At 38.9% G+C, this 23,478-nt stretch overlaps 1 protein-coding gene across 1 annotated transcript in view; it reads left to right on the top strand.

Annotated features, from left to right (window-relative positions):
* Positions 1-23,478, top strand: part of LOC117384187 (intermembrane lipid transfer protein VPS13B-like) — a 270,989-nt gene that overhangs the window by 44,301 nt on the left and 203,210 nt on the right. The window contains exons 18-19 of the mRNA XM_033981473.2: positions 4,837-4,971; positions 5,873-6,052. Of these exons, the coding sequence (XP_033837364.1) occupies positions 4,837-4,971; positions 5,873-6,052 (315 nt within the window). The remainder of the gene's footprint in view (positions 1-4,836; positions 4,972-5,872; positions 6,053-23,478) is intronic.

The raw sequence follows: 23,478 nt of genomic DNA, 5'->3' as shown, positions 1-23,478 counted from the left end.
GGTCATACGTCAACCCATAATTCTTATTATTTATTTCACTACTTCATCTATGTTTCTTGATAAGCATGAAAGAACAGTAGACTAGATCCTCACTCAAGTATTATACCTCTTTGTAGACGTCACCTTTGGTTTAGAGAGAAATTTCTGCCCGTCAGTTTCACAGATTGATCTCAAGGTGTTAAGAAAGCAGGAGACGCAGGGGCCTTTCATCCATACAGTCTTATTTGTGACTTTAAAAACACATTGTGTCAGCATCATTGATCTGATGAATGGATGTCAGACAAGAGAGGGCTCTTGTCAGTGCAACTTCAATTAGCCACAGGTGTCTCCCACATCACTACACTGGATTGTGCTGATGCTTTAAACTAATCCAGAGGGTTAGGGTTAACAATACTTTGTTTTGATGCGAGTTCTCATTTCTCTATTAAGGATGAACATAACTATGAATGTCCACAGCACATGCAAGCAAGTCAGCCTTTTTGTAAACTGAGCTTTACTGTTGTGATTTTGGGGGATGTTTTTTTTTTTATACCACAATTCTCCATTCACCTCACATTAGTTGGTGCTAAGTGTCCAAATGCTCAAATTTTTTCTTCCTAGCATTCCGAGTATATAATCAGATCTGTTTACTTTGATGTGGCTGCCCCTTTTAGAAATGATGTTATTTCCAGAAAAAAAAGGGATTATAAGGGATTTTTTATGCAAGTACTGGCTAAATTTTAGCTTTGACTTGTATTAATCAAGGAATAACCTGATTTGAAGCAGATAAGAACAAGCAATGGTCTGGAATTTTGGGTGGTTGCTGCTAACCTGAGTATGCACTTTTTATATTCGCATCTACAAAACCTCTGAAAACTCCCATTGCCTCCTCACATTTTGGCAACTTTCATGCATAGATCTGTACAAAGCTTAGACGTAAATATTAATTTAATTTGATCTTATAAACAAGAAAGACATGCATGTTTATTTATTCATTTCTCTGAAATAGAGAGGTGTAAGTTATCATCCAAGTTTCCATAAACAATTGTTGAATTAGAAATGAAGTGTGGCAGTGGATGTCATTTGGTCTGATGCTAGAATTTTCTTTTCTTTTGTATTGTATTGTATTGTATTATGCTCTTTGCCCATCTTGTCTGGATGAGTAGAAGTAATGTGAAATTGAAATAAATGAAAATAATGAAGATAATGATAATAATAACAATAGCAATAATAATAATAACAATAATAGCAAAAGCAATAACAATAATAATAACAATATCTGCGTATGTCCATATTTATTCATTTATTCATCCAACCTACCCAACCAGGCTTCACCTGGTCCTTGTCCATTATTCTGTTTATTTTGGTAATGGGAAAAAGGAAAATAATATGCCATCAAACTAAGTTTGTGTAACTTTCATGTGATACACTTTACCAAAATATTTCCATAAATCCTCTACTGTATTTTCAAGTCATACTACTTCACTATTCTAGCCACTTGAAAACATTTTTGTTTTTATGTTAACTTTCTTCTAAACAATAAAAAGGAATCCCTGATCTGTGGCCATATTGGAGTGACTGAGGCTTTGGTTTGGCGTCATTAGCTGTGGTCTGTAGTTTGGAGCATCCCTCTCATAGGCCGACCACACGGACATTCCTCGTAGCTTGCCACTTCAAAGCTGTTCTGCCCCTGTTTGTGCACTAACCAAACTTGTCAGGGCAGCATTAGTGATGGGGGATAAAGAGAGATTGAGAGGCAGTGCTTCTCATCCCTAACTTTGTTTTATTGGCCTATCTCACCACGGGCTAATTGTCTCTTTACAAGTGGTAATGTGGAAATTCTCTGTGTGACTGTTTATGTTTATTTGTAATCATCAGCAAAGCTGTCTTTGCCTTTTCCTTCATGTTTCTGCTCCATCTAAAGGTTTTGACCATTTTTATCCTTTCAAAAAAAAAAAAAAAGTCCAGCTCTAGACCCATTAGCATTTCCAAAATTGCTTCCGTATGAAGTCCCCTTAATTGTGGTAATTCGGTGGCAAGAAGAGAAAAGTTTGAATGAGTGGAGAACATGTGTCACAGCTTTAGCGGTCAGACAGAAAGGGAAGGCAGCACCTGGAAGGAATGGTAATCAACAAAATGAGACCTCCTCCGCCCTTGTGCTACCACTGAAATATACACCACTGTTATAGGCTAAAAGCACTCACACACTTACAAAAGCGGAAAGAACGAGGAAAATGTGAAGGTAGATTATTTTTCATAAAATGTTTCTCTTAATGGGTCTACTGAATTTGCTTTTCCTTACAGCGTGTGAATATATCCCATTTTAGAGGTTATGTAAAAAAATAAATAAATAAATGTGTTGCCTTTTTTATTTATTTCATATTATTTAGTTGCCAAACCAGCTGCTGAAAATTGGTTCTAAATGTGTTGTAGTTATATTGTGCTTGGGGTCTGTAGTGATTAAAATCTGGATATGCACAATATCATACTGTATTATAGGGAATATATATATATATATATATATATATATATATATATATATATATATATATATATATATATATATATATATATATATATATATATATATATATATATATATATATATATATATATATATATATATTATTATAACTCTCTCTATATATAAACTCTATTTGCTGTTACTACAGTACAATCCTTTACCTGTCGTTTGTGTATTGGGACTGGGGGTGTGTCAGGGCTGGGCATGGTGCCAGTGCACCTCCTGTTCCTACTTACTGTTTTTACTTGAGCCCCTCCTAACTTTGGAGAGACAGTTATTGTTTCTGCATCAGCACTTAATGGCTCAGCTGGCTGCTTTCAGTCTGCCTAACCTGTCTGTGACTACCTTGTTTCTGTCGGGCCCCTAGCTGCTGTGGGCCAAGTGCCAAGTTCCCAGTTATAACTGTCTACTGTCTTGAGTGTATATATCTGGTCAGTAGTGTAAATAGTAGGTGAAAATAAATGTTTATATCATGTAAAAAATATATCAATTTTAATCCTGTGTCATAAATGTATGCATTCTTTTTAGGCTCACATCATCTTTTTGTGTCATCCGTTTAATACATTAGAATACACATCCTGGTTTCCCCCCTAAAATCGCTCATAACTTTCAGACTTCTGTATTTCTAATTAGTTTCTTACTGACAGATAGTAGCATTTCAGACTGACCTAAGGTTCTGCATTAGTACTTAACACTTCTTTCTGGCTTCCCGTTTCATCTAGTAACAATTCAACACTCTTAGGTATTTCCCATTGGCATATTTAAAACCGTTTTTCTTCATTCAAATATATGTATTATATATGGTTCTATGCTGTGTTCACCTTGCGCAGGCGTGTACATCTCTCTGGCACTGCTTTATAAGCAGGCGACTTTCCCATACCACTTTGCAAAGCTGTGAGCACAGGACATGTTGGAATGTGTAAAACGTAGCTTTTATGTCTGCAGATGTCCGGAGAGACGGACACACACACTCAAATATGTCCTCCACTGTGTTCAGTTTTGTGATTGATAATGTGAAATGTACAAGAATGGGAAAAGCTGCACAATGCTAAAAAAAATTATAGAATTTTTTTTTCCATCTTTGAATTTGTTTCTTCACCTCTGTAAAACCCACAGGGATGGCAAATCCAGCTGCCCATGTGTGCCCTCACACCAGTTGATTGAGTGCCGTAGCCTCTGGCCCCTAGCTGTGTGTTTATGTTCTGGTTGCACCTGCCTTTCAGTGGAGGAACAGCCACCCCACCACACACATTTCACTCTGTTACTCACAGTCACTCAGAGACCTCCAAACGCACACGTTACTAATGCTTCTCACACACACAAAATGGAATAAAAGCTGAGAAAGTAGCGCTGCCTTTTCCTCTTCCTGTGTACTATACTTTTTTATAGTCATAACAGCTGGTCAAAACATTGTCCAGAGCCCCAACTGCAGAACTGCTACCACCCCCAGCAGGTGCACCGTGCCCTTTAGGACATCTACGCGGCCCCGGCTGTGTTATCGTGATACCCCACCAACACTAAAGAGAAGGCCAGCCTCTGATGTCCAAGATATGAATCTCCAAAGGAAGACTTTTAGTTTTTAGCAGAGGAAATATATGTATCGGCATGTTATCTTAAAAAAGGCATTTTAGCATACAAAATAAATGAGAAACTTTGGGTGTACGACAATAATGTAACAGCAAGTTGACATGACTAAGACCTACAGGTGAATTAAGCAGCGGGCAGCGAAACATAAACGGTGTTATTAGTGTCCTCACAGAGTCCTCTTGACAGCAGGTGAGGAGGATGCTGGGTAATTTGTCTGGGCTAGAGGAGGGAAGTCGGCATTTAGAACATTCTGCAATTGGCAGTAATTCTTTGGGGTAAATGATCTTTGGTCCATGTGTCTGCAGACTTCCTCTCTTCATTCATCATTTCCTTTGTCCTCCAAATATCAATAAATCAAAACACAATACACAATACTGTTTCACCTTTGACTATAACAGCTGTAATTTCAATGGTTGCAATTTCTTTTATTTGTATTTTAGTCTAAGAATTAAGATTTTTTTTCAACAAGTCATACATGTTGATTCATTTTGACAACTGCCTAAAGAAGTTGCAAAAATATGTGTGTAAACTGTGTGCAAACTGAACTTTTGTGGTGGACTACACATGCGTTCTAATAGTAAAATGCACATTTATTATCAGTTGTAATAAAGTCTTTGCTCCACCTGTTTCTGCTGAGAGAGACCGGGTCAAGACCAATTAGGAGCCAATCAAGAGAAGCACCAGCAGCAGCTATTAAATGTGCTGGACCTCACTTCATTTTCGCTTTGTATTTTTTTCTTTATTAGGTGTGAAATCTCAAGGCCTGTCACCAACTCTCGAGGGCTCGCTCCAAAACCTGGAGTTGAAGCTGTGCAGTCGTGCGACGGTGAAATGTGCGTCTGGGACCGTGGGAGCCGTAAAAGTGTGCGCCAGGACTCCAGGTGTGTGCAGCTGTGGCCAGTTAAAACTTTACTACTCCACTGTATAGGACGGACAGACACACAGACTAGGCCTGACCAGATTCCTCCTCTACCTATACTTCAAGTCAATCCTTTATTCACCCAACCATCTCCACTACCCCATAATCTGAATGAGTTGAGTTTAGCTAGTTCCTAATTATATGTTTGAATAATTTATGACTTTGCACATAAATTGAGAGATCTGTATCAAACTAGTTATTTGGAGTAACGGAGAAGTCAAACCTCGTACTAAAACATGCACACAATAACACATATGTAAGTTGCATAAAACAAACATAGACTTTTTCTGGTGGTACCCAATATTTAATTCAATTTTTTTTTATTAATTACATTTAATTATGATTATTAAAACTGTTCTTTGATTATTTTACAAGCAAAAATCATAAACCAAAAAGTTGTGTGGCTTTTTATGTCACATTTTACTTTATTCATTCAGTAATTTTTATTCCATAAACTTGTTACAATAATAGCAATCTCCACATGTAGATGTCAGATGTGAAACCTTTTGCCCCTCCCCTCTCCCCTCAACTGGCCTTTGTTCAGGCTCACCTGTGCTCTCTGTTTTTTTCTGTCAGGCACACTGACAGACAGAAGTAATGTAGATAGCATCTAGTGAATGCAACAGGATCTGGCTAATTTAATTAGAGTGTGAAATAATAATAATGAATAAATGTAATTCAGTTGTAAAATGACACTTCTCACACTTGTAGTAACTGTAGTAAATTTTATACTGTAACATCCCTACTTTGACCATCACTCGGGTAGCTCCTCCATTCTTCAACTTTACAATACCATGTCCAGACCTCATGTCATTCATGACTGGTCTCTTACTTACTACTAACGTTCCAAATGCATTGTCCAGGTTCGGGAGAGGGGGTGAAGGAGAAGCTGGTTCCTCTGATCCAGGGTCCATCTGACACCAAAGAGCTGCACATGAGCCGCTGGCTTAATGAGATCCGCAAGCCTGAGTCTCTGCTGGCCCCTGACCTGCTGGCGTTCTCTGTGCAAGTCCCGCATCACGCAGATGATTGCAGGAACTCCGGTAAGAAGTGTTAAGAAATGACTTCCTTCACTTTGCTTTCCCTTTGCTTTTATGTGTCCAATGCTCCTTCCACCACATCCATCATCACAGTCACTTATTTCACAAAGCTTTTGGAGCTATGGTGGTTAAGAAGAATTAAATGTGTGGCAAATACTGGTGAATATAGTAAATATATAGACACTTTTAGTAGGGTCAAAAATATCAAATATTAATATTAGCTGGAGTAGACACTGATGGAATGTTATTTTGGAAAACTCTAAGTAGACTACCAATATGTCATAGTTTATCATCAAAACACAAATAAAATCTTAAGTTTCTATAAACATAAATTGAACATGTAAGAAGAGGAAAAAAGATTGAAAACTAAATTACTTTGGGTCTAGTTTGTATCCATTCATCTTAGAGTCTGAATCATGTGTATTGTATTACTTCAGCTCATAAAGACATACATATTTTTGAATATTAAAACCTGATCCGAACACAAACCAGACAGGACTGAAAGGAAAAACAAGGAATGAGTGAGAGAAAGATAAAGGTAAAAATGAAAGAGAATTTTGGGGGCCGACTCCAGAAGCAGTGACTGTATCTTCAGCAGATGTGAACCGGGGGACGCCTGTATTCTCTCTCATCACTGCTTTTTTCATTTTTTTCTTCTGTCTACATGTTGCTGTCTGTTCAGTCTTACAATAGTCATTTTTAAAATAACTTTCGAAACAATTTGACAAGGTCTTGGATATTGTGACTTTTGAAAGAATTTTTCATATGCCCGCCTCAAAAACATATTGTTGTAGTTCTAGTTCAACTGTCCTGGCGTGTTTAAGTTTCTCAGGTCTGTGTTTTGTATCCTAACCTAGAGGGAGGCCTTCGATGTCTCTGTTCCCTGCACATGTCCCGTGTCCTAGCTGTCATCTGAAGGGGCACAGTGTAGTTTTAATGAAATGATGGATGTGTCCTTCTATTTGGAGATGAAAGGTGGAGCAAAGGGACTGAACTATTAGCTCCCCGAAGACCAACTCAGAGGCAATTGTTTGAACGCTTGGCTTCTGCTTCAAAATGTGTGTTTATTTGCACCATGTGTATCTGTTGCCTCCATTCATCACACACTTGTATAAAGTGAGATTCAATAAGATTAACTGAAGACATTAAAGCCTAATCAATCTTTCATTGTAGTTTACGTGGAATCTGCTTCTGTCTTTTGTACGTTTTTGCTCGGTCAGGTGTGCTGTATTTTTTAAGACTGACTGGCTTTTCTTAAAGCATCTAATCATGTCTCTTAGCTCATACTTACGATGCATATATATTGTTTTGGGTGCTGTTAGATTTTACATTACAAGCGTTGTATTGTGTTGTTCGTCATCTTTGTGATAGGCTCTGGAATTGTATAAGGCACAACACAAGATTTTTACTACCATTTTAGTTTTCCAGTAAATATCTTGAACGTTCTACTCCACATAGTTGGATTAATATGGCCTGATTTAAATCTTTCTAAAATTGTCAATGCATTGTCTATTGTGTCCTATAAACCAGATTATTAGACATAGGAGTACTGTGTTCTGTCAGTTGTGAGAATTTAAATCTATTATGTTGCCCCTTTAATGGAAAAAGATGACATGCCTTTCAAATCGAGCCAATGACATCTGTTTTCTGTCACAGTGTTTACCCGAAAATTAAAAAGAAATTTCAGTTTGCACTTTTTACAGCGATTTTACAATGGGAGGAAAGGGGTCATATTTTGAAGAATTCCCATGTACTCAACTGATTTAAAAAGTCAGAACAGTCTACAAAATTAACTATTTAATAACCTGACTATTAAATAGACTTCTACTTTAAAATGCTATAGATTTAAAGCCATTATAATATAATTGTAGAGCTGCTTGGAAATACAGTATAATGCTCTCAGTCTTTTAGTCTTTCCAGATGAAATCAGCATTACAAATATGGCTACTTAGTATATGCCATATAAGTGATTTAATATTTTTCTTTGATGAGTCTTACCGTGATTATGAGAGAAAGTTTAAGTGCAGAAATAGCCATAAAGACAACTAAAGCCTTGGACTGAAAAGTGTCTTGTACATGTCTAAGATGGGGGTAGTTGTCTTTTAAGCTTTAGTGGGCAGACTTTCAGGCTGGCAGGCTCATTCCAGAGGGCACAGGTTAGTCCTACATATGGGCGCAGCTGTGAGCCAACCCCTTGTCATCCCTGTCCAACACTTATGGGACTGCTGTCTATATCCCACTGACTGGCATGAGATCTATAAGTCACTGGTGACGTTAATCTGAGGAGAGTAGAGCCACATGGATCAGTAAGGCCCAGAACTGATTTTGGCTCTGTTGTCTGTAATGGTTACCAGTGCTCACCCAGAGTACAGTATCAGTCATGAGGAGGTTTGATCATTCTAAGGCCTGGACAGTGGCTTGAGCTCAACGGCTGGCTGCTATGTGACTCTGACTATAGGGTATGGTCTTGGGTCTGTCACAGCTGATTGATGGGGAACACTAAGGGGAAGTAAAGGGGCCAGTGTAGGAGGTGGGGGGCAGAGGGCGTGTGAGGAGCTGGGCTTTGTGCTGAAGTTCAGGCCGAGCGGCAGCCTGCAGGTGTTCCCCCAAAGAACCTTAAAGCAGTGTGACTGCAGCGGGTCGGGTGGGCTTCAGGATCATAGAGAGGCATAGAGTGAAGGATCGCATGTGTTTTCCCCAGGCACGCCAGCAGCTGTGAAACAATGATTTATGCTCCTCTCAGAACTCTAGCATCTCAAAATGTTACATTTAATCAAGCGCACGGAGAGCAGAGCAAATGTTAAAGATGTTCTCCATAAAGGCCTGTACTTTGGATCTCTTCACCATACCACAGGAGCTGTGGGAATAGGGGAACAAAGTGATCTTTAATCTTCATTGAAACATATTGGGGCAAGTTATGAGAACTGAAAAGAATGAAGCGTTGAAGAATGTCCTAGGCCTGTAACACTTAGCATATTAAAGCAAAACTGTCTCCTCTCCATCACCACTATCATCAGATGCATTACAAACCTACTCGAGTTATGTGCCAATGCTGCTGAGTTCATGTGACACTTGAATATAGCTGTGTGCTGTTTGCTGTGGAGTTTGAGACAGGTGGATATTACAGTGGAAATCTGTAAGAGAAATGAGAGCAGGTGGAAGCGAGGTGTCACCTAACTTTGATCTCTCCACTTCACACAAGTGCAGCTCAGTGCAGCAGACACATACATGCACTCTAGTCTAACACATGCTCCCCTATAGTCTTTTGTTTCTGTGAGTGGGCTCAAGTGGCTTTGTCAATGGGGTGTGAACGTGGAGATCCCTGCTATTAGACTCTTCTCTCTTTCACATCGCTTACGTTTCATTTCTCATAAAATCAACTGCCAAATGTGCCTAAAGCTCAAATATATGAAGGTGCAGTGGACATGGTAACTTAGTTAAGCTTTGTAGAAAGAAAAGTGTTGCACTTTCAACACACTGTGAATGTTGCTATTCCTGTCATCAGTGTTAAGCTTGATGCTTTTTGAGAGTTCAAGCTTTCAGGGAATAACTTTTTATAATAATAAGTAAAAAAACAAATAGAAAATTGTGTGTAATATGACAAAAGTGTTGTTTTTTTTTTCTTTTTTGCCATATTATATCCTTAGTCCAAGTTTTTTGTGTTTTTTTACATTCTGCCTGTGTGTGGAGATTAGATCCTCTGAGGGGAACAAGCTTTTGAGGTCAATCAGTGCCCATTACTGGACCTGTTCATCTGTGAAGTGTCGGGCTACTTAGGCCACTCTCACAGTGCTTAAAGCCAGGTCTGAGTGTGAGGCAGATGGCCAAGGAGCAGGACTCAACATACAAGCAGGTCAACTGGGAAAAGACAGCCACACGTCTCAGTTTATTGTGATTTCTGAGTAATATGAAAAGTGAAACAGGCTGCACAGACAAAGACAACTCTGGTTTTCTACCAAATAACCATACGATGTCTGGGTATGAAGGCGCATTAAGAAGGAGAGGGGACATTGGGACTGTATTCCTGAAAATTTTGTGACTTTAATCAACATTCCAAAGCTGAAACAGAAAGACACCACATGGACAAAAAACACCTATGTGACACACGATTATGCAGTGATCTATGTTCAACACAACACACAACCTCTCGACGTTATTCCATTTGTGCTGTGTGTATAGAGGCCTGGCAATTGGCATATAGACTGATAAGAGTTGGCAATTAGGTATTTGAGTGTGAAGGAGGTCATTCTGGGTCACTTCTGTTTGACTTCTAAAGCATTTGTATCAGTATAACAGGTCAGTGGGTGAGAGAAAGAGGTAATTGGTAGTTTTCAGCGTGTGAAACTTAACATGTTATTAGTTCATCAGTTTGGATAAAATGATCTGGACACTTAATAACACTGGTCACTTTAATAAGCCACTTTGCACTGTTGTTCTGATGCTGCTGTTGTACATATTTTTCTCCCTTTAAGTATTTCATTTGATTTTTTTTTTTTTAAGCATATCTTTTTAACTTTGTGCATGCCCTTATTTGTATTTGTATTTATTCAGTGTGTTTATGTTGCACTTTTTCACCGAATCAAGTTCCTAGTTTGTGAACTGTGTTCACAGACTATGGCAATAAAAGTCTTCTGATTCTGATTCTGATCTCACTATAGACTCAGTGACGCCAAGTAGATATTTTCTGACCATACTGAAAATACTTTTAATAATTTATTTTACAATGATGTTGAAATAAAAAAATAATAATTTCAACATCATTATAAAATAAATTAAGCAGCCTGACAGCCTAACTGTTAATCTCTTTGTTGTAAAAAATAAATACATCAATAGATAGGCAGGACAATGTCTAACACTGAAGAAGTGTATTTACCATCAGTTTGAGAACTAAAGACGCTCAGCATATTGTGGTATTATCTATTCAAGCCTGGCTGTGCTTCCATTGTAGTATTATAAGCTCTGATGAAATAGGCAGGCTGACACTGTACTTGCCATAGTAGTGGAATTTCTCTATCAAACATGATGCATTTGTGTTCTTTTACAGAGACCCCCACATATGTTCTACATATTGTAAAGTATCTCATTCACACACTTTAGCTGTATAGCTGGCACTGTGTGTAATTGTATGGGTGATTTTCTGTTTTGTCACTAGCTAGTGTTAATCCTTGGTGTTTTGTCACACAGTCTGTTTATTCTTTATCCTATTGTGAACTAAGTAGTCGAGTGGAGGAGGTCAATTTAGTTAACCTTATCTAAATGAATGTTGTCACTGGATCAAAGGTGGTCACATTCCTCTCCGTCAGATCAAGAACATGCAGCACAATCACAACAACTGGCCTCATTGGAACAGCAAATCTGTGGCTCGAGGTTGGACTCTCAAATAAGGGGGACTGTAGCCTGCGGCGGGCATTTTCACTTTTATTATTATTTTAAAAATATTCAGGGTAATTGGATTAAGTAATTTTGTCTGCAGCTAGCAATATTCAGGAACATTTTTAATGTTCTTTTCGCTTTTTGGCACCTCTGCTTTCCAACATCAACGTTTTTTGGCTTTGAGCTTCAGAATGTGTACAAAAAATGTATTGGCCTTTGATCCTAGTGTCTGAGGTTGTAATAGTTGTAAAAACATCTAACGCTAAGTAGAAAGTTGTGGTAATTGTTAGGGATCAAACTCCCAACTCCCATCTCAGATTGGAAGGATGGCAGTAAAAGTACATCTTGAATGATCTCACTTTTATTTTTAACTTATTGCACATTTGTAACACACTTAAAAGACAGTGGTGCTAACCATTTGTTGACTGCTTTTGGTGTCAGTGATATTTTATTACCTTGTCATATGACGCTGGTCTGGCTCGTGATCTGTCCTGTGAGGGAAAACGACTCTTCTTCTTTTTGCTGACGGAGATGAAACATTAATTTGTGGCGGCTCCCAGTTGAACACTAGTTTATCAGTCGGCTGCTCGAGCCATGCTTCTGTCTTTCATCTCTTATTATTACAGCTATAAGTGGGATCACATTATTAGTAGCTGGTTACTGATTGATTCGTTGCCAATGTTGGAATCACATACAGACTAACTTAACTTCAGAGGGACTTCAGTGAAGCCTGGACTGGGCCAGTATTGGTAGCAAAAGCCCATATCTGTTGGAGCACTGGACTGGTCATCAGAACTGACTGGTGACTTGGGAAGAGCCCATTTGCTTCTGCATAACTCCACAGCTGGACTAGAACATCCTTTCATTTTTCTCCCAACCTCCTCCTCCTCCGCCTCGTTGTTCTGCTGTGCACACTTTCCCAGGCTCCATCAATTAATCACAGAAATCTGGACCCACACAGTAGTAGAATACTTACTAGAAGCATTAGAAAATTTTAAATAAACAATGAATGCATATATCAAGTAAAATGTACCACACATTACAATTATATTATTTGAACTTAAAAAATTCAAAACTTTTCCTTGCACATTAGTGTACTTTTTTGCATAGGAAACACTATTAATATTACACGGTTTACATCCAGTCACTGATTCTTTACTATTATTTTCCTGATGGACCAAAGTCACCCCATAAGTGATGAAAGGGCCGCCAAGTAAAACTTCTGGTGAGAAACAGCATGAGCCCTGTATGAATAATGTCCGTGCATGTGTTCTGCTGTTGGAATCATTGCTGAATGCTGTTTGTAAAGATGTAATTAATTAAGATAATTATGTTAATGATGACCTGGGGCTTTTGGTGGTGGTTTGGGCTGAGCAGTTTGTGGCGATGGGAGAGGGTTCTCACAACTCTCCCAGAAAAAGAAAGAAAAAAAGTCATTAAACGAATCAGCCGGTAGGAACCAGAGCAGGAAAGGGGGGCTTCTAGTGAACCTCTGCCAGAAAATGGAATGTGACACAACCTGCACTGATGTTAAACTCTGCCTTATAACAGACTTATTCCCAAACATGACCCTCAATAGTACCAGTTACAAGGCATTGGCAATGTTTCAGCATCCTGGCCCGAGTTCAGAAATGTTTTAAATCCTGAAAAGTACAGTTTCCTGGGATTAGAAATTAAACTTGACTATGAAATAAATTCTGCAAGGCCCAATGATATATTTGTTATGTGAAAATATGGTAATGGTGTGGTAATAACCAGATAATTATAAAACAATACCCTATATTGCAATCAAATGATTGATGCAGGTTTGTACTAGTGTTTTCATTTTGCTATTTCAGGCATCTGGATAAACATGGCCAGAAGCATGTCATTTTTTTCTAATAGTGTTTATCTTTGTGTAATCCCTTGGTCTTCCAGGTAGGGTTAATCACAAAAGAAGAGAGTGCATACATTTTGCCACTCATCCAAGCAGCTTCTTCTGTTCTCAAAAAATGCTGCCTAGTTGACTCAATTCAATTTTCTTGTAGTGTTAATGTTCTTATTTATATTCATTTGATTTATTTTAACGTTACTGTCCCATCATATCAGTGGAGTTATCTAAAAGTGAGTATTATACTTTCAACACAGTGGCGTAAGCAGTTGAGTAGAGCCCAGATACTGATTTATCATTCTAATGTTTGCCTCCTCACTGCTGTAACCTCAGTGTCATGGTGTGAAGGTGCTGTAATGGTTTAGGGAGTAGGTGCTCAAGGTCTCTGGTTCATATCAGACAGGCCACTCTGCTGCCCACTGCTGACCTGGGACAGTTGGGGTCATCCCTAATAAATCTGCATAATGTACTGCTTGTAAACCACCTCCTGCTTCTCTGGGGTTTATTTTGCTTTGCTATAGAGTGCTAAAGCATGCTACTCCACAAACTATGTGGAGTAGCTAATGCAAAGTTTCCTTTGCATTAGCTGTCAACTTCAAACCAATGGTTGAAAATTGTGAAATAATAAAGTTTGTTTGTTAATAAACTGAAGCCATATAAAAGCCTCCCTGCACCCACCAGTTTATGGCTGCAGATCTTAACAGCCTTGGCAGTGCTGTGAGTGGTGTTATTTGTCAGTGATTTAGTGTGGCCTTGTGCACTGGAGTGGAGGATGCAGAGGAGCTTTGTGTCTGTCCTGCTGTGAAACCCTGTGCTTCGATCACTATCAGTCTCTCCTCTCTGGGGTCATCCTCTGTGCTTCCATACCCCACCGCTCTCACCCCACTTAACCTGTATTTACTCTCTGCCAGCTTGGTAGGAATGTTAATGGAGGCCGTGGATGGGAACAGATTTAATGTGATTCGGAGCTCGATCTATGGAAGGTAGTCTGTGACAGAGGTTCTAGGGAGAGTTATGTCGCATAGGTGAGGAGAGCATGTTCCTCCCTGGCCCCTCTGCCTCCCTGGTAACCTGAGCCAAGCTGTTTCTGGAGGCCACGCAGGGCCATGTAACTGGTCATCTTCAACTGCACTAAACTTTTATGAGCAGTTGTCAGTGTTTGAGTTAAACCACTCTCACTCAGCCTCTGTTTCCCCTTTACATCCTCCGCTCATGCTTTCTTTAAAACAAATACACACTGTAACTTACATTTGCTGACCTATAGCTTACAGCAATCCATTTTACTAAGAAGAAAGTTGCTTATTTAACTTGTTCACCCTTTTTCATTTCTGCCTTATCAGCAACATTAGCATTTTAGCTACTGATGGGATTTCTATAAAGCTGACCTAAACTGCTGGTTGTCATTATGTCATGGTTAATAATTATTTTGACGTTAATATCTTTATGAGATCAGTGAGGGTGTGAGGATGGAAAGACACCGTGACCTACCCATGCACACATTACACAAATTAATAAGGAAAACATTTTACCATGAAATATGATCCTATGTTTTGAAAGCTGTTGCTAATGTGCCCCTAATAATAGCCTGTATCAGCCTAATAAGTTGTCTTACTGCACAAGCTGTCTGGGTAGTGAAGGTGGTTTAACACTTAGCCTTGAGGCTACGTTCCACACTCCTGTGAGTCCTGTCAACTTCCACAGCCAAGGTGCAGAGTCCGCTCCAGGCCTGGGAACCTTTTACCACCAGCCTGGTCCCTGGTGGACTGCACCATTAGAGTGGCCCACACTAACTCTATGGCACAAATAACATGATCTAAACTAAAATCACTTAACAAGAGCAAGTATGTCCAAGTGACTCTGTAGACCAACAGCTGGAGGCCTTGATCCATGAAAAAGATACTCTCAACTGTTAGCACCATGTCACCTACAATTACAATGTGATGCCTCGGTTTACGTTGTAAAAACACTGAATATGCTGTTTTTGTGGCGGTGATATGACTACATAGTTTGTATGTATAATGTGGAAGTATGTAATTTAAGTTGACTGATGCAATATATATAATTAGCCATCATCCATCTGTTCCTTGCTTTTCAGTGGCATATTAGCAGAAGTTTAGGAGTACCACCTTTATTTGTTTTGAGGTGTGGTTCTTGTTAGTGGCCACACTTTATCAGGAAAGTAGAGGCTGTTGAGAAGTGTTGCGAGATTCCATGTTTGTTATGGGAATTATGGGGATTAACTGCTGAAGATTGGGAAAAGGAACGCCACAGTTTGACCAGAATATCAGCTCGCTCTGTTTAAGTGAGGCCTGGGTTTGGACAGGCAGCAGATATGAGTCCAGGTGCAGGCCCTAAATCCAGTCCAGTGCCTCACATTGAGATAAATGACTACCTCCATGTGTAGTGTAAGCTGTAGCCTCAATGCACAAGGCCTCGTGGTATCATCATGTTTTTGAATAACATTGGACTTTGAGTGGGCAACAAACTGCCAAAATTAATATAAACATTTCCTTTTTACAATTCCCTACGTGGCCTTTTAGAACAACAAATGAAGTAGTGAAATATTTTGTTGCAATAAACAAAAGTATTGTAACTACCAACACAATTACACTAAAGAATGGTAATCCCAGTTAACTTGTTTTTTAAATTAACCATATCGTTCCCCATGTCAAATGCTGAACCTCCAAAATAATTTTCATCTATCAAATACTGAATGAGAAATCATAATCTCCAGCACTCGAAACTGCTTTTCATAAGAAGATATAGGTCTATGATAAGCAACCTGGTGTATTGTAAAAGAATGTCAAAATCAGCTGAATGAAATCTAAATTAACTGTTAAAACATAATTTATTAGAGACTTCTTTCACTAATTTTCAAATATGTTTGGTCAGCTTACTGTAAAGTCTATTAGATTAGTTATTAACTTACTATTACATATGCTATGCCTTTGTATCACCACAATGAATCACTTATTATTATTATTATTATTATTATTATTATTTATTTTTTTATTAATTATTTGGTCTGAACAAATGTCATGTTATTAGACAGTGTAGGCTAGCGTAAGTGGACCCGTAAGTGGACCCAAAGTGTAACTTTACCACTTGTTGCGATACCCCCAGCGCCTTTGTACATGTGAGGCCTAATGTAGCACTCTTTGGCGAAGCCTGGGTTGTCTTGTTACTGAACTCCACAGACCTCCGCCGTTTCAGTGCCATTAAATCACACTCGCTCTTTCATCTCAATCGGCTTGGCTTCTTACTAACTCCTATATGTTCTTGTCCAGTCTGAAGGCGACAAAGCGATGTGTGACAATCCTTAGCCGGGGGCCCCTATAGTGAACTAATGCGCGCCGGCTAATCTCTAAGCCCTGTGATGACCAACACTCTCCCACCGCTTTGCCACCTCCAGTGTGTCAGCCTCAGCATTTCAGCGCCGCTCCTGGTCCCCTCTGAGCGCCTGGGCCAGTCTGCCGGTCGCCCCGTCACTCCCAATCTGCCCATTCCGTCAGGTCTGTTTAAGGGCCCCTTTAATGCCCCTTGATTAAGGTGTCAGAGGTCGTGCTGTCGTCTCGTTCCCTAATGTGAAAGGGGGTGTAGGTAAGGAGGGGAATAAGGGTGTGATAAGAAGCAGACAGGAGGGGCTAAAGCAAAGAAACCTTATCACATGTTAGATTTATGACTCTATACAGCAGTATGATTAGGAGAAATACCTGTGTTATCAGGCTCTAATAGGTATGTATATTGAATTATGACTACTTCTACTTTTACTACAATTATAACTGGTTTTCCAGTTTACTTTAGATAGATTAAATTATTAGGAATCTGTGGTACTATTGACATGTTTGTAAGTACACAATGTATAGTTAAATTCAATTCTACTGATCATATTATGAAATTCTCATAATAAGCTATGGCCATTAATTAACATAAGATATTCCTAAAATCTTAAGCAGTGATAGCACACTGACACGGCACTTCATTTATTATTAAAAAGGAGGTTCTGGAAAATGTCGGTTGGCCGCTGCTAACTGCTCATTAGAGCTCCCTCTAACCTAAAGTAGTCCGTCATTCTAGCCTCCTGCAGTGACAAGCTACTCTGCTGTTCACACCTCTGTTATCAGCCTCCTCTGCTCCTCTGCTATCAGGGACTTTTACAGGAGCTTCCTCTGGAGCACAGGGAGAAACATGCATGAGAGAGCCACACTAGAGGCTGCAAGAGAGAAGGGGCTCTCGTCATATCTACCATGCTTGCACCTGGACAGTTATTTCATACCCTCCTTAAAAGAACATCAACTTCCATGATTTTTTTATTTTTTTTGCACACAAGTTTCTTTGTCTTTCCATTAATATGTGTTAATTTTATATTTTGAGGAATGAAGCTACTAGACAGACTTGGTGGTATCTTCCTGATTCCATTATAATATATGGTGTAATCTAATTTATTTAAGTTCCTTTTGTTTGAAGGGTGATTCCCCATCTACCGTGGCATGCAGCATATCCTCTGAAGTGCTGTGGACACAGTAGGTGGTGGGGTGAACACTGGGGTGCTGAGGAGCTACTGTCCTATCTGGGGTACCAATGGCATCAGTGGCCTCAGTGTTATCAGTGCAGAGGAGCACTGCCCTGATACCAGGTGTGAAGATGAGGTCAGCTGTGTCACAGGCGGGACAGTGGTGCTCAGAGCAGCAGGAGCTGGAGACGCTGCTCAGACAGAGAGAAAGAGATGTGTCACTCCACAGCAGGTACAGAGCAGGCTCACTCCGGTACCGAAACTGGAGCACTGCAAGAATTTCACTCATACATTTTTTAAATTTTTGGGTTGATTAAAAAAATTGGCAGCATGTTACAGAATCGGCTAAAAAGAGTAATATGGCCTCTCAAGCTATTATTTAGAAAACTATACACTGTACTAATAAATAACAACAAACTAATGCCATTTTATGTAAACTTTTTATATGTAAAATTATTAATTGTTTATAAGTATACTCTTTGATATTTTTTCTTTTTACATTTTTATTTAAGCTTCATTAGTTTTTAGGTGAGTCCAACCTTATCACTCAGTGTTTTTGTTGAATTTTAATTCCACAAAATTTGTCATGTATGTAACGCATGCATTGTTGTCATTAAAAAAGAAACAAACATTTTAGTAAATTGAAAACATGTATTGCAAAGTTATGCACACAAACTGTGTTTACAATTTCAGTGACTCAGAAATCCCGATTATTGAAGGGGACAGGACTTCATATGCGTGACTCCAAACTCGTCATCAACAACATCCATTATCGAGTTTAGTGGAATTGTTGTATTCTTGACCAACAATGCATTGTTTATTAACCACACTTGAAATAGTCAGGATGACACAGGCCTGGGTGGAGTGAGGATACGTGGATACGTGCTTCTCTCTAACCATGTTACACTGGCCACTGTCTTTGCGGTTTATCCTTCGCAGGCTGCTGTTGAAACTGACAGGCCAAATAATCCAATGCAGAGAGGCTTTGAGGAGTTTGCTATTGGGTAAACAGGCTGAGCGTACACATCTGGCCTGGCACAGAATCAAACGCACAAAATGGGAGTATCGGAGAAAAAGTGGCACAGCTGGTATGAAGCAAGACAAGTGTTTGAAGCCGACCATTTGGACAGCGAGGGGTGCATTAAACCGTCTTTGTAAGCGTTGAACTATGATGAATTATGTTTTATTTAGTGGTTAGTAACTGTTTGTGTGATACAGGCCCAGATGTTGTGATTGTCCACTGCCTGTCTGAAGATCATTAGTAGATTTGAATCTGTGTTCATGGGCCAAGGCCTTGCAACATTCTGCACCGTTTGGAGCTGTTTAGGATAGAGGGCGCCTTCCACCAGGACCTGCTTAAACTAGGCTTTTGTGTCCTTCCCAATGAGATTTATTATTTTATGTCTCTGTAAAGTTAGTCATAACAATTCTTCCCACTAAATTACTTTAAAAAACGCATTACACTGACACACACACACACACACACACACACACACACACACACACTCGCGCACATGTACGCACACACACACAGACACACAAACAAACATAATATTTCCTTTCCCTTTGCTTCCTTGTTGTTTGACTGGATCCACTTTGCTATTCTTTTCCTTCCTTCACTTGCTCTTAATGAGTAAACGACTGACCTTTGGCAGGTCCTTGTAACATCACTGCCCCCTTGTGGCCTTTTGTGGGCCACTGGTCTGTACTGCACAAACCATCTTTTCAATAATTTGAATAGAGTAAGAATATCTCTATATTTAAAAAAATAAATAAACATGTATAATATTACTCTGGCAAATGAATTGATTGCAATATAGAAAAAATGCCCAGCTGTAGTTTGGAGACCACTGTAATCATGCAAATAACCACTTTTTACCCTCCACTGACTTTAACCCAGCCGAGTCCCATGCTCCACAGGCTAAATATGATCTACCTATGTGAGTCCTCCAGAAAACATGTGTAGCCTTGACTGTGTTGTTGAAGTGACTGTATATGCATATGTGCATTAGAGCTGATGATAGGAGCTGGAATGTGGCCAGTTAGGGCTCCTCTGCTCTGCAAATAAATATTTGGTGATGACAATATTGGAAATGTGTTAAACATGCTGTGAAGTGGCGAGGGGCACGAGGCATTAAGTCTTCAACAGAAGGGCTGTTTTTACTAAAAATTAATTGTGTCTCTCACTTGGGAACTTTGTCAGACCTGCAGCAGACAGATGCAGAGAGATAACACAACTGTTTGTGTCCATATAGGTATTTGATATTGTAAAATGTTGTAAAATGTATAGAAACTAGTTGTTTTCAAATGTTATAGATTCAACTTTTGACCTTCCTAAATGAAACTGAAACTGAAACTTTTTTCTGAACTTTTGAACCTTATATCTTTGGTGATTTCTATGATATATATTTCAGTTTGATCCATATTAAGGGAGGAACTTTTCCTAAATAAAAATAATAAAATCAGAAATACTTTTGGATCATTATTTTATCAAACAATACTTATCTCCTTTATCAGCCAGATGTGGATTTCAATTTCTTATTGTATTTTTTAAGATAAACATATTTTACAAAGGAGAGATCCTTAATGTCATACAATTATCTAAATCTGGGATCATAGTGTGGAGTTCAAAGCGTTTGTGAATATTACAGCAATATACCATCTTTATTGTTGTCTGAACAGAATACTAGACTGGACTTTGGACTAGCTTTGACTTTTGGCATATTAGGTAAAAGTTCTAATTCTTGATCCTTGTGTGTACATAGTTATTTTCTGTTGTATCACTGATATGAGGAAAGATTTGGATTTACCCATACATTTGAACTTGCATAGTACTCTCACAGTGTGTGATTCTTTAGAAGGCAGGCATCCTGCTGTTCCTTCCCAAAAGACACTTTGACATCTGGCTTGTGCGCACACTTTATGAAAAGCATAACTTTTATTTTTACAGTGGACAATTACCTTTTGCACTCGTCATTTGCAGCGTACATCAGGGTGTGATCGAATCTCAAGATGTAACCCTCATAGGATTGTCTTTGTTCTTAATGGCTTCAGATCTAATCAAAAGTAGTAAATGTTTTTTAGTGGGTCATTCACGGGTTAGCCCTGAGACAGTAACCCTCCCTTCACTTTATGGAGGGCTGGGTTCTCAGGAAAGATGAGTCTGTTATGTCAAGGTCAGGATGCAAAAGGTATTAGGTGTTCTCTTTTGTCTTTTATAAAGTCTCATTTTAAAGTTCTTTTAGAGCCATGACTACAATTCCATTATTGTACGTGCTTTACTGCTTTAACTTGAGCTGTTAATTCAGTCAAGTTCAAATTATGAAAGTAACTACACATTTACGGAGTAACATAGTCTGTGAAGTAGCGTCTAAGCTACTAAAAATGTCCAAAAATGTTTCCACTGAATGGAAGGAATGAAGCATACTTGTGGGCACCTTACTCACAGCTTGTCTATATGTCCACCCCCAGTCTCTCTAGTGCCAAGCCTTACATTATAACTGGGTGTATGCGCCTGTAATAGGCTGTAATGAAGCATATTTGAAAATGTTGCGCTCATTTTACCCAAAGGCACATAAGTAATCATGTCTGTAACACAGTCTCCTCTCATGATGCTTTGGACTATGACTCAACAGCAACTGAGTACAACTTTAGTCTGAAATATATTTATATTTTGTTTTGAATGAATGCCCCCCTCTCTTGTCCTCTCCAGATGTTCCTGCCCTGCTGCCTCACAGACTGTGTGGCAGGCCACAAGTGCACTGTATATTTGTTAGAAGTGGCTTTGCACCATCAGAGCTGAACCAGGAGATGTTTCATATGATACCATATGCAGTGGGCCACAGACGATGCCAGGGAAAATACCAACTGAAAATTTTTTCAGGTGTGGGCAGGTGTTTGTGCCTCTGTCAGTGAAAGTCTGATTTCTTAACTTGATTTGAAGAAATAACAAAAACACCCATCAGGATTTTTTATATAAATTAGAATCATCTTTTAAATTGTTAACTAATTATTTTTATTTTATGTTTTCCTATTTTATAACCCACTGTTGAGTTATTATTTATTTATTTATTTAATAAACTAGGAAGTGATGACTGTAGTCCTACTAAAGTACTTGCAGCTTACTTCTGATATTTGAACATATATCATCCGTGGTAATGAAGCCAAACGTACCTGTCTGTCTTTTCTAAAGCAAATTCTTCGGGGCTCTTCACACCACACATTTCAACTGCACTTACACAGAAACAAATGTTCCTCTTTCTGTCTCTCTCCTGGAAAAAGCAGTCTGTGTTGGCATGCTGCTGACATGATGTGAGAAAAGATAATGCATTTTGGTAAGCTCCTGGAAAGTGCTTTCTTCAAAACTGAATAATACATAAAAATACAAGCTGAGTCATGAATACATTTGCTAAACAGGTCGTCCAAGCCTTTGTGCCATGGTGTTGAACATCGCTGACACATGATGCAACATACACCAAGTGATACATGCCCAAGCAGTGATTGAAGTGTTGCTCTTGCCCAGCGAAATACGTGACATCATACAGGTCAGCTCCATGTCTGGATACACTGAGCAGCGGAGAATGCTATTTTGCAACACTATCTCCTATCTGATCCAACTTTGTTTCAGGGTTCTGACCTCTCTGCAATGCAAAACATGAGCCCAACACAATCCTCATAAGTTAGGTAATGCGCTGTGGACGCGTGTTGACCATCTCTTGGGCCTGGAATCAGAGATGGGTTGATTTGAGCTTTTGTCTGGTCTTTATTACTCTGGACCTGTGATGAAAAAGAGGCTACACCCAGCCTCGAGCCTGAACTCCCAAATGAGCATCACTACCAAGATTATACTGCATTGACTCATAGGCCAACAGTAACCAAATCTTTGCTTTCACGTCACATTTCCCTGGGCTTCTGAAGGGGATTAACTCAAAAAGATTGTCTACTGAAATGGTATACTTTTTCCAAATTTCCTGTTTAAAAAAAGTTGTATTTCATGTTATGGAAAACTATAGTTATATCAGTTGAACTCTCAGCACACAGAAAAATGTAAACTGAAGGAATGATCATTTGTGTAGTGATGAAGGCTTCTCTCTGTTCAACGACAGTGTTCGCAAATAATAGTGAATGAATGAGAGTTCTTTAAGCCGTAAATGCATCATAGCTGTATAGGTTTTATCTCAACAATACCTATATAGTTGCTGCAATAGATTGCAGCCATCTGCAACCAATTACTTATAGAATTAGTGGAAAATAGTTAAGTATACTGTGATAAATGGTAATATGTTTTAGTAAAATTGTACGTTTTAACTTTATTGATTATATTATGGCTAGGTAATACAGTATACAAAAACAATGAATATATATTTTCTGAATATAAATACAGTACATACTTTTAATAGATACCATTTACAATGTGTCATTTAACATACAGTTGATCTTATCTTTCGCACAGTGTAAAATAAGATTCAGGTTATTTCAGTACTTTTTGAGCAACTTAATGTATCGTTGTCTTCATCTGCTGAGTAAGTTGTCGCTCATCCTAAATTTATATGTATATGCCGCCACAGAATGGGTCGTGGTCACAGTGTACATCAACAAGTGACTATGTCTGAAGCTGGAGTTCATTCGGCACCACTTCACTTCACATTCCTCGACCTTTATTCAACTGTTGCA

Source organism: Periophthalmus magnuspinnatus, chromosome 16, assembly GCF_009829125.3.
Source record: "Periophthalmus magnuspinnatus isolate fPerMag1 chromosome 16, fPerMag1.2.pri, whole genome shotgun sequence".
In the NCBI taxonomy this organism is placed as follows: domain Eukaryota; kingdom Metazoa; phylum Chordata; class Actinopteri; order Gobiiformes; family Gobiidae; genus Periophthalmus; species Periophthalmus magnuspinnatus.
The sequence above is the reverse complement of the archived record's forward strand: the minus strand, read 5'-3'. Positions and strand labels throughout refer to the sequence as shown.